This window comes from Argiope bruennichi, chromosome 3, assembly GCF_947563725.1.
Source record: "Argiope bruennichi chromosome 3, qqArgBrue1.1, whole genome shotgun sequence".
NCBI lineage: Eukaryota > Metazoa > Arthropoda > Arachnida > Araneae > Araneidae > Argiope > Argiope bruennichi.
Window position 1 is genome coordinate 25760373 of NC_079153.1, and position 12979 is coordinate 25773351.

At 29.6% G+C, this 12979-nt stretch overlaps 1 protein-coding gene across 1 annotated transcript in view; it reads right to left on the reverse strand.

Moving 5' to 3' along the window:
- The window catches only part of LOC129962640 (calcium-activated potassium channel slowpoke-like), a 288136-nt gene that overhangs the window by 138933 nt on the left and 136224 nt on the right, over positions 1–12979 (reverse strand). Inside the window, exon 3 of the mRNA XM_056076504.1 lies at positions 5326–5387. Coding sequence (XP_055932479.1) covers positions 5326–5387 — 62 coding nt within the window. The remainder of the gene's footprint in view (positions 1–5325; positions 5388–12979) is intronic.

Below are 12979 nucleotides of genomic sequence, written 5' to 3' on the forward strand. Positions count from 1 at the left end.
TTGCCATCTTTGTTTTGTATGCTAACCTGGATGTCAATGAGTAAAATAATTCATCGCAATCTGTCGTCTACTATTAGTCCCTTCTAGACATTCAGCGAAAATGTTCCAATGGTGTAAGTGTAACTACCTCTTTCCACACACACACACACACATACACATAAAAAACAATCCATACTCCTTATTGCTGATTGAGATAATTTTCTTTCAATTTTTTTCTATGATAGCACGGATGTCTATAGAAAAAAATTACCATTCTTCCTAAATAGTCACCAACTATTAGTGCCGTCTAGGCATTCCGCATAAATGTCTCCCCACCCTCGTTCCAGAGTAAGTAAAGGGTATCCTGTGCTCACATCTTTATCTACACTTTGGTGTCCACTGATGGACTTGATCGATTATTTTACAATATTTCACTTTGAAGACCTTTGGTCTTCCCGGTAGTTACCGGAAAGTTTATATCCGCGCACCGCCACCATACAACGGTGGATATCAGCTGAAATTCCTCCTTTCTGCAAACACTATACTATATATTACTGACAGAGATAGTTATCTTCCATTCTGTTATGACAGGACTTAACACTTAACAGGACTGATGTTTGTGGCAAGAATTACCATTCTTCTTAATCAGTCACCAACAATTAGGCCCTTCGTGGTATCCTACGTAAATGCCCTGCCTCCCGAAATAAACGAAGGGATATCTTGTGTTCACATCTCTGGTTATACCTTAGTGCCCACTGATGAATTTGATCGACCAACGGAACATATATTTCTCTTTGAAGACATCTACTCCTTTCGATAGTGTGCGGACAATTCACATCCATGCACGAGCATCATACAACAATGGTTATCATCTATGATTCCTTATTTCTATCAATATCCTATTATCTATTATTGACAGAGATTATTATCCTCCATCTTTGTTGTCTATGCCAATATTCATATCTATGGGAAGAATTACCATATTCCTAAATCATTCGGCATCTACTAGCAGCTAATGGACAGGATTCTTGATGCCTGTTTCAGGGTGGTTCATTGTCATATGAAGTTAGTTTACGCCCTAAGAAAGATTGTATCAATTATTTGAACATAGTTCTAATCCTTGCGATGTTGTTACATTTAAATTCAATAAATATATTTTTATCACACAAGTACTTAAATATCTATCCCATCTACATTCGGTCACATATCATAAACAGAAAGCTGGATGCTGAATTCCCCCCTTTGCTTCGTCTCAGATCAATAAAAAGAATTCTAGTTACTTCCATTTTTTTCAAAGAATGGGGAACCATAAAGCGATCGATTTCTAACCACTTCAGGTGCAAGAAAAAGAACGAAATAAAACGAAATAGAGATTTTTTGAGATTGTACAGGCATAAAACTTGTTTGAGAACTCTCCTTTCGATTTTCTGTGTCATTATACAATGTGCTTGTGTTTTGTGCTTCAAGATAGAAGGAAACGTACCATGCTTTTAGATTCTTCCTTTTGTCCAACAAATAATATCTATAATCTGCAATTATTTTGACAGTACCATGCATCAAATTTCATTTATATAAATTGATCCGCTATCGAATTATCGAGTTTACATGTCTGGAAATATCTATAAATTGCAACACGGTCAATCCATGATGGACTTGTCCAATATTATTTTTATTTGTCCATATTTGTATATATTTAAATATGTTGAAGTTCAGCAACAGTGTACTAAATAACTAAAGTTGCGAGTAGCAATAATGTGCTAAACTTCAAATTCTTAGCTGTTTCAAATGAATGATCTTGTCTTCGTACTCAATGACAATGTTATAGAATAGATTTCCCAAAGACGGATATTTGCCGAAACTTAATAAAAATCTACACATTTAAAACAATGACTACATAACAAATTTTAAATTATCTCTATGTAATTCTTTACATTCCTGACATAAAGAATTACACAGATTTACATACAGAATTTCACTTTGGATTTTGAGGTCAGGGCACAAATAAGTAGAAAATCCCCAGTAAATAAAATGTGAATGAATAAAGTAAATCGCTAGTTTATCATACAAGAAGGGAACATTTATTCTCATCTAAGACCAATATATTCAAAATAATTTTCAAAACTCAAAGAACTTGTCAGCCCAGATTCAACCACAGTATCGATTTTGCCTATTTCAATTTCATATGAAAGCTCATGTTCTCTAAATATATTATTACTTATTGCCTGTACCTCACCACCCTCCATCTTATTTTCAATTTCTATTCTCCAATGCTCTATCTCAGTGTGTATTCTTTGTGTTAGAAAACCACATTAGAATATCCCAGTCGAGACCACTGTTCTAATTTCGTCAGTTTTTATTTCATTTGAAAACTTATGACTTTTAGATACTACATCAATGGTCGCCTACTCTTCAATAAAAGGTCTCTGATTTTGTGGAATGTATAAAGTTACAATGAAGCCTCCCAGCCACAATAAATGGATGGATTTCGTTAATCATTATCACCATGTTTTGTGCATAATTAACCGATCAGAATGCTCTTTACTTATTATATGCGATAGATAAAAGTGATCTTTACTTATTATATTGGTGTTATAAGATTTAGCTAGTCAAACTTTGTTAATATTAAATTAATGTAATTAATATAGTGGAAATGCATATGGTCTCTAAAGGCATTTAATCAATGTTTAATTCATATTAACATTAATTTAAAAGAAAAGAGACTTTATTTTCGTTTTTTTTTAATTCAAATAAAATTCTGTATTATCTCATTTGAATTGAAATCTTCTCTTTTATTTTTCATCAAAATTCTAAATACCTGAATGATGGTGTCATTTTAAATCTTAATTTTTTTTAAATATTTAAAGTCTTAAAAATTATGCTTGGATTTGATATTGGTTCTCATAATGGTTAAAAATCTTTCCAAGCTGTACTTAATAAATTAAGATTACACTTTATTGGCTTGTGTTATTTCTCAATAAAGAAGAAATATTAAGATATCACTGTGTGAATTAATATTAATTAAACATCGATAGTACAGAAAAATTAGATGTATCGGTACTATGGATAATTTTCTTTTCGGGAATACTATTATCGAAATTCTCAGTTGAAAATGAGCTTATCAGTACATTACTCAAGGAAATATTCTTATCGATTATACTACTATTGTTTATTTACACAAAACTATCGATAATACCACCATTATTGATAATTTTTAATGAATATATAGGACATATTATTTCAGTCTGTAGTATTGAAACTGGATACTAATAATAATCCATCGATTTAAGAAAATTCACGAATAAGGATATCAGTAGATTGCTCAAGGAAATATTCTTATCGATAATACTACTATTATTGATTTACACAAAACTATCAATAATACCAAAATTATTGATAATTTTTAATAAATATATAGGACATATTATTTCAGTCTGTAATACTGAAACTTGAAACTATTAATAATCCATTGATTTACGAAAATTCATGAATAAGCAATAAACAATCTATTCTGATCGGAAGCATGATGCGTACAAGAGTTCCTTGAACATTTATAGACTATCGATAGCATCGAAACGAAATCAATAGTATTGAGTTTAGAACTAACGACTGAAACAACTAAATATCGATTTGCTAAAAGCTATCGATAATATCGATTTGCTAAAAGCTATATGTCGTATCGATTACAGTATCAATATTAGATTGTAATTTTAATTGTATTGATGGTTCATTCTATGGTTTGAAAAAATAATCAATTGCAGTATCAATATTAGATCTATCGATGATATTAACGCCATAAAAATATTTAAGATATTAAACATACAACATTACGAATTTCCATCTTGAAATCTGTAACTTTAATAACGTGCAAATAATTTTTAAGGTAACAATTACAGTTTGTTATGATTGCTTTGCGATCAAAGTAGAAATTTTTTTTGTAGGCTTTGGAATATAAGAATTAAATTTTATTAAATTTAAAATCTTTTAACATTTTCTAATTTAAGCATGAAGTAACACTGCGTAGAACCTCACTTGCTCCAATATTTATTCTTTATTGATCTACCATACGGACGCTGCTAGTGATAATTTAGTAGTAACATTGCCATTTCATTTCAATGCAATATTTATAACACAAAGCAACACACGTAATAAATTTCCAACTAGGCAAAATACGCAACTATCTAAGACCGTAAAACTGAGGCTACAGAAAGGACGATTAAAAGTTGTTATTACTCAAATTGTTAAATATATAAATTTGTAAGAAATACAAATATATGCTTTATAAAATTTTAACATTATGAGTTTCCGCTGGCTCAACAAAATCGATATTAAATAAGTTAAAGTATAATTAATTATTCATTCATGACCGAATATTAATTATTCATTTAAGTGATAATTCTATAATCATGTGATAGATTATATGAAATAATAATTTTTAATATTATATTGCTTAAAATTTATTACTTATAATCCCTCATCTTAATAAGATAACTTTATTCGTTTGTGAGGAAATTGTATGTTAATTATTATGGTTATCACTTCATGAAGTTTATTAGTTTAGCTAAATTTCTCATCACATATGCAGTAAAAAATAATAACCTACATATTCTCATAAATTTACTTAAAAAAAACTGAAAATAAATCATTAATATGTTGACTAAGTTAAAAGGTCATTGAACTCAAAATTTCGAAATCTGTATTTGATAACAACGTATTAGAACAAATATTCTACAATTCAATATTTAAAGAAAAAAATTACAATTAAAGTTACGCATTTGATGGGAATTTTTCAAGTGGATAAGCATTCCAAATAAATGAATACTTGTTGATATGTGCAATCTCCACGATTAATTGCCAAAAAATTAAAAACTTCGCCAACTGAAGTTGCCCGCATTAAATCGTCAACAAATGAAATCATAATGCAACCATCTTAGCATCTTATGTAACCCAACATACTTTTCGCGATCAGCTGGTTCTCGGGAAATATTGATAACATTTAATATCAGTTAAATTCGTTAAATGACATAATTTCATGTCCGTGATTCCATCAAAATATCAAACATTAAAGCCGTGTTATTTTAATTGACCTATATATGTTCTGCTTATGGAGTGCATGAACCTTTTCAATAAAGACTAGTCTTTTGACATCATATTGTCTTCATTGCCATTAGAGACGGTACTTGGTGCAATCTAATAAAAGTCAGATAAATCGGAGGCAAAAAATATCAAAAAGTGTCAGGAAATGGTTATGAGAAAGTTCTTCATCGCCATATTTTGAAAATAATAGAACAGCTGATGTAGCTTTATTTTTTTTTTTATCAAAAGAGAAATGAATAAAAGTAGTCTTACCTGGACGCATCTATAAAATAAATTATCAAAGAAGCTATGCTGAGAAGAAAAACCAGCACTACCTGAAACGAAATAAAGAAAATCAATTAGAAATGTTTTGAAAATCATTTTTTGTGAACTATTCATTTAAAATATGCTTCAAAAATGTACGTGTTTTTTTTGCAATGCTCAATGCGCAGATATGGTGATAGAAATAATTAAATATTATTGAAAACATAATATAAATCATAAAATAATTAATATAATACTTAAAAAATTACAAATAGCAATATTTTAAAATTCTTGACAAATCATATATATATATATATAATGTATCAAACGCTATCAAATGAAAGTGGAATTCTGGTTCTAGAGTTATAGATTAAAGAGTTGTCGGGTAGATGGCTATGTATTTCAGGATGGCTATGTATTCTGGAGTAAATTGGTTAGCAGTGCGGTCTCATTATGAAACAATAACAAATAAATAAGAATAAACCATGGTTTCCATTAACATTTTCTGTCAGCGAAAGATTTAATGGAACTAATATACTATTCTGATCTCAAAACCAAATACATCAATTCATTGGTCAAAATTTATTGAGCCTTTTTCAAAGTAATCTCTGATTGCAGTATGATGCTACCAAAGTTTTTCAAATCATCAAAATATGCTTTAAAACCATTTCTATGAAACATTTTCAGTGAATTTTCTTTCATCGAATTAACGGACTCAAACTGATAACTATTAGAAACAATTTCAACCAAAGAAATAAGAAAACTCAAGCGGTGCCATATTGTGTAAATACGGATCTTGTGCAACCGTATTTAATTAATTTTGTCAAAATTCACAAATAACAATGGGGCTATTATCGTAATGCTGAACACATGAATTATTTCTCCACTGTTTTTATTATTTTCGACGTTTTACATATATAAGCGCTTGCTCAATAATGCTTTCAATGGTTAAAAAACGACCACTAAGCACCGATTCTTTGATCTTATTTACGTATTGATGATAAAACGAAGTGAATAGCCTAACAGAGCATAATTCATTTATGATAGAATTTCAAACTTTGTTAGACATTTTATTGCACTCAAACCTTTTTATCTTTGATAAGCTATTTTTAAAGGCCTTCTGTTAATATTTCAAATATTTTTGTTTCAATAATTGCTTCACATAAGTAAATTTTAGTACAGTTTCGGTCTCAATTACATTAGTCATTTTGGAAATTCGTAATTGAAAATTCGTATCTCATTAAAAATAAATTTATTTTCAGACCATAAAAGGAAATAAATTCTTGACTGTTGATAGATTTTTATAGAAGTCTTTAAAATGTTTGGTAACGTTTACAGACGATATCTATTATAGATGTATGTTAAGGGAAACATTCTGAATTTTTTTTTATCACGCTGGTATGCTGGAGAATGTGTAGGGAACTGAGCTTATGTGAGTAAGTGTATATTTCCAATGATGCAATGATTTTTACACTTTCAACTAAATGTGACCGACTTGTTAAAGGCATATCAATGATCGTCAGATCATCAGAAAGTAAGACTTGCTCTCAGAATTTTAAAGAATTTACAATCAAGGATAAAAAATTTGTGAGCATTGGCGATGCAAAAAATGGCGGATTTTCATTTTATCATATTTTAAACAGATTACCATCTTATACAAAGTATATAATAGAAATCTGTCATATTTGTCATATAGATATTTCTTTCAATTACATTAGCCATTTTGAAAATTCGTAATTCAAAATTCGTATCTCATTAAAAATAAATTTCAGATCATAAAATGAAATAAATCCTTGATTATTTCCAAATTTTTTTAGAAGTCTTAAAAATATTTAATAAAAGTTTTATGTGAAAAATTCCTTTTTTTATTCCTTTCAAAATTATGAAATATTAAAATTGACTTTTATGCGAAGCGATGAACTAACATTAAGAACAAGAGGTATTACTGGATATTAAAAGAACATTTTATGGAAGATGTAATAAAACAGATGTTAGTTCTCCCTTTTTTATCTTTTCTTTTTCTTTTTTCTTATTTATTTTGTAGAATATCCGAATATTTTTCATTTAAAAAATATTGCCATTCTTTTTCTGAGAATGCAAAGCGCAAAATAAGAGCATATAAACAAATTGTTAAAGTGTAATGCAACAACTTTTAACAAAAGTTAAACGGATTCTGAAGCATTTTAAATGCGTAAAACAGCTCATTTTTTGAAGGCATTTGCTGCAAATCGATGCAAAGTCATGAATGCTGTTGATTACTAAGAGGTCATTAGTGAAGAAGATTAGTTTCCTACTGTTAACCCATTCTTGCCAGTATCATAATTATTTTACCAATGCGTTCCATCAGAGCATGCGCATATACAGTAAAGTATTCAATTTATGAGCAAGGAAAAAGCGTGAAATCGATGTGACTAGTTTTCGTGAAAACAAGAAGACCAATTGTAGTTTTCCAAGTTTAAACATTACTCACGATACGTTTGTTTCATTTCTTCTTGTACCTCTTGCGCAATGAGACTTGGAATTTACTTGTCCGTATCTGAGGTACGTCATATATCTGGAGCATATTTAAATGCCAATAACTCTGAAGTGGTTAAAGACAGAAAGAAACCGTTTGCACATAAATTGAGAAGACGAATTCGAATATTATCTAGAGTTTGATGCTAGTAATTTCACATGTATAAGTTAAGATTTTGCATCATTATTAAACCTGAAATATACTCAGTGACAACTTGTGCTAAAATATGATGGAACGTGGAAAAGATATGAAGGTGAAATTGATTGTAAAATGATTTAAGGTAATATGTTTGTAAATATATATATAAGTATTAAGATTTTTCTTTTAGACTTGTGTTTAAAGCCCTAAATTGGGTGCAAATTTTAGAGCCATTTATAAAAATTAACATTTACATGGTTTTATATATATATTACCTAAAGCTATTTTGCTATCAATAATCTTTTACATCGTACTTTTAAACACTTTTTCCCAAATAATTTAACCAAAAGTTTGATACCAAACAATGTATTCACAAAATTTTATACTAAATTTGATATATGTAAGACTATTTTTGAATTTTGAAAGTACATATCGACTTGGTAAACCCCTCGTCGAAATTGGTTCAAAATTTGATAGGTATCAAAGCTTTAGATGCTGAATCTGTTCAAAATTTGATAGGTATCGTTCTTCGTTCAAGATTTGATAGGTGTCTTTCTAGAACTGATCTGAACTGAGTTCTATATATACAATAGATATCGTTCTGAAACTGAACTGAACTTCTATATATACAACAGAATAATAGAAATGAAACTGAATCTGCAATCTTAGAATAATAGATATGAAACTGAATAATAGAAATAGAATGAAACTGAATGAATTGAATGAAACTGAATAATAGAAATGAAACTGAACTGAACTTCTATATATACAATAGAATAATAGAAATGAAACTGAATCTGCAATCTTAGAATAATAGATATGAAACTGAATAATAGAAATAGAATGAAACTGAATGAATTGAATGAAACTGAATGAATTGAATGAAACTGAATGAATTGAATGAAACTGAATAATAGAAATGAAACTGAACTGAACTTCTATATATACAATAGAATAATAGAAAAGAAACTGAATCTGCAATCTTAGAATAATAGATATGAAACTGAATAATAGAAATAGAATGAAACTGAATGAATTGAATGAAACTGAATAATAGAAATGAAACTGAACTGAACTTCTATATATACAATAGAATAATAGAAATGAAACTGAATCTGCAATCTTAGAATAATAGATATGAAACTGAATAATAGAAATAGAATGAAACTGAATGAATTGAATGAAACTGAATAATAGAAATGAAACTGAACTGAACTTCTATATATACAATAGAATAATAGAAAAGAAACTGAATCTGCAATCTTAGAATAATAGATATGAAACTGAATAATAGAAATAGAATGAAACTGAATGAATTGAATGAAACTGAATGAATTGAATGAAACTGAATAATAGAAATGAAACTGAACTGAACTTCTATATATACAATAGAATAATAGAAAAGAAACTGAATCTGCAATCTTAGAATAATAGATATGAAACTGAATAATAGAAATAGAATGAAACTGAATGAATTGAATGAAACTGAATAATAGAAATGAAACTGAACTGAACTTCTATATATACAATAGAATAATAGAAATGAAACTGAATCTGCAATCTTAGAATAATAGATATGAAACTGAATAATAGAAATAGAATGAAACTGAATGAATTGAATGAAACTGAATAATAGAAATGAAACTGAACTGAACTTCTATATATACAATAGATATCGTTCTTCGTTCAAAATTTGATAGGTATCGTTGTTTCGTTCAAAATTTGATAGGTATAAAAGCTTCAGATGCTAAATCTGTGCACTGAATTTTATCCCTCTTATTCTCTTCGTTTTGTAATTATCATGGTAAGTTATATTCGAAAAGCCAGAGAGACAGACTTCCGATAAACAGAATTTTGCTTAAAATGTGATAGAAATATACAAATGTGGTGTTAAAATTGTATATACCAAATTCCATCTATCTGACTTAAAGCGTTTTTGAGTAATCTTTGTTCCAGACCGACAGACATTAAGCAAAAAGTGCTTTCCGAACTCAGGGTGGTCTAAAATATGGATATTTTTCGAAATCTCGTATTCGAAATTTTTGACGATTACCATACTTTCTCTACACTTCTTATAAGAGAAAGTAAAAATTTATTTTTGGACTTGAGTCGGTCTGAAATTCGAATTTATTAACAATTACAATATTTTCTCTGAGCGTGCTTCATATATGAGAAAGCAACAATCCGTGTAACCTTAGTACAACTCTGTCACCTCCAAACGTTCCACTTTCGATTAAGGAAAAACAAAGCTTTCGGTTGCTGCCAAAGCAGTGGCGGTTGCTTAATTGGCAATGAGCGAACACTGTTTACAAAACGACATTCGTCTGACCCGTCCGATTGTTCTGCGCCGGGGCCATCAGGCTTAATGATGCCACGCAAAAAGATCGATGTTCGACAAAACAAAAGGAAGGAACTTTTCCTCCCTCTCCAGATGCCTTTTCCTCTCTCTCTTTTTTTGTTTGTTTTACTTCTGGAGAAAGTTGTGATCTCCCGAGACCGCCTGGGATGATGAGGATAGTTCGGTCACCCCGCATTCGTTGCTGTTAATGAGGAAATAAGTCACATTGAGGTGAATAATGATAAGGAAATGAATAGATTACAGTTGATTAGTGATAAGTAAAAAAATAACGTCAATACATATAAATATTTTTATCTTCTACTATGCAAGGAGAAAGATTTTAATTTTCAAAAAGTCAATACGAGATTTTGAAGTATGGTTCGGGCATCCCGTAATGATAAGAAATTGAATAAAATATAACTAGTAGTCATAAATACGTAAGTGACATCAATATATATATATATATATATATATATATATATATATATATATATATATATATATATATATATATATATATATATATATATATATATATATATATATATAGTCTTTTTATATGCAATCAGAATATATTGTAGTGTTATGTTATACATAAGTGTCATAGAAGTGTTACTTTATAAATAAGTGTTAAAGAAATCATTCCTAATGGGTGCATGGGGCTGGGGGAAACTAGATAATTGAAAACGACGCTTTATTCCTCAAAGAAACAGGAAGCACAAGTAGAAAAAGCACAACCATAGCATTCGCAAAGAACAATACTTGAAGAAGCTCAAAACGTATGCATAAGCTTCAGGAATTACACCCAGATTGCAGTTACAGAGCTTGGCTCCGTTTTTAACATCCAGAAAGATAATTCAGTACTCGAGTGAATGTTTCTCTTTTCATACGCTGCCAATAGCATATGGAATTTTCGAAGAAAATTTATGGATATCTAATTTTAATAGAGATATCGTCATAATTCTTGTATTTTCAAGAAAACTTACACCTTTTTCATCAAAGTCACCAAGTTCATCTCCAAGATCGATGGATCATTGATTTAGCATATATTCAGCATCCACAAAAATATATTGTTACAAACTTGTAATTTGCTTCCCATCACGGCTAGTATCACCGTAAGAAAGACCGTTGTAAGATCTGAGCTGAGCGGCTGCTACGTCAATGACCTGAGAGCTTGGCGACCATTTGGCGTCTTAGCGGGGAATTTGGCGAGTTTGGCGACTAAATGGATAATACCAGAAAGTTCGAGAAGTTTCATAATCCATCCAGTAATAACAGAGATACACCCAGGTACGCCCTGATTGGTCTGCAGTTTCTAGCCCCGCCTCCCGGAACTATAAAAGACGGGCACTCTGAAGCTGGAGGAGAAGTCGTGTGGATAGTGAGAAGGAGTGTGTGAATCGGCGGAAATTATGTGTGTGTGAGAGTGGTCGTAGTCGCCGACGAGTAAAAAGACTAGAGGATTAGCAAGCAAGCAAGTTGCTGAACTATTAGAGATTAAATGCATTACGATTGATCGACGGTATTTTGCAGTATAGAAAAATTTTGTAACAATATGTAGATTCCTTCCTTATTATTAGGTTAACTACGCAGGAAGAATAAAGTTACAAATATGATATTTTTGTAACTAGAGAGCAATTTAGATGAATTCGAATGATCACTCGGATTTGCAACACAATTAAATCAAATCCTAGTTAAGCGATTAATTAAGAATCGATACGTTTTTTTTATTAGTGCAAAATTACTTAATGACTGTTCCATAATGTCACAATGCGATCTGAAAAACGAACAATAGAATTCTAAAGAATTTTCTACGATAGAATTCTAAAAAATTCATAGAAATGCTAAAGCAGTTAAGAATTTAATGCAGTTTTTGGGAAAAAATTTAGCAGAAATGCTTTTAATATAGTTAAGAAAAGGCTAAAGCTTATAAACTTTATGCTAAGTTTCCTATTAGAACAAAATGCCAGAGAATATTGCTAAGATATCTTCACACTATTTTATGGAATTCAAAATATCAACAATATTTGACAAATGCAGAATTTTTCAAATGTACAAGAAAATCACCCAAGTTGATATCGTTCCCCCCAAAAAAACACTTTATGCAAGGATTTAAATTTTAATGAGATCAATAAATAAATTTATTGGTATTAAAAGTAAAGGAAACAAAATTATATTTACTTTTAGTTAATATTAATATGTTATAATAATTTAGGTCAGAATTTAGTGTATATAGCTTCGAATATCATGAGTTATCAAAAAGTTAAATGTTGTATTAAAAAAATCATACGTAAAATGGAAAACAATTTAACATTCTAAATTATAAAAGGAACTACGTGTGACCTCTTGTGACGATTTACAAAAATCATAATTCGCATATAGTATTTTAGAGCAAATGTAGCTAACTTTTATAAATACTTTACATCCACAAGAATATTTTGGAAAATTGTACTTACTCTATTTTAATTAATAGTGCCGATATGTTCTTATATTAAAAATCAATTATTATATTTTTTAAATTCATTTTTTTTATTTACTGAGATCAAGCTTTATATTTGTAATAGATTCTCAAAATCCAAAGAGCAACGCTGGGCTTATGAAAACCACATTAGCTCTAGATTCCTCCTCTTTCCCTAAAAAAATGGCAGAGGAATATCTTTTGTGCTTTCCCT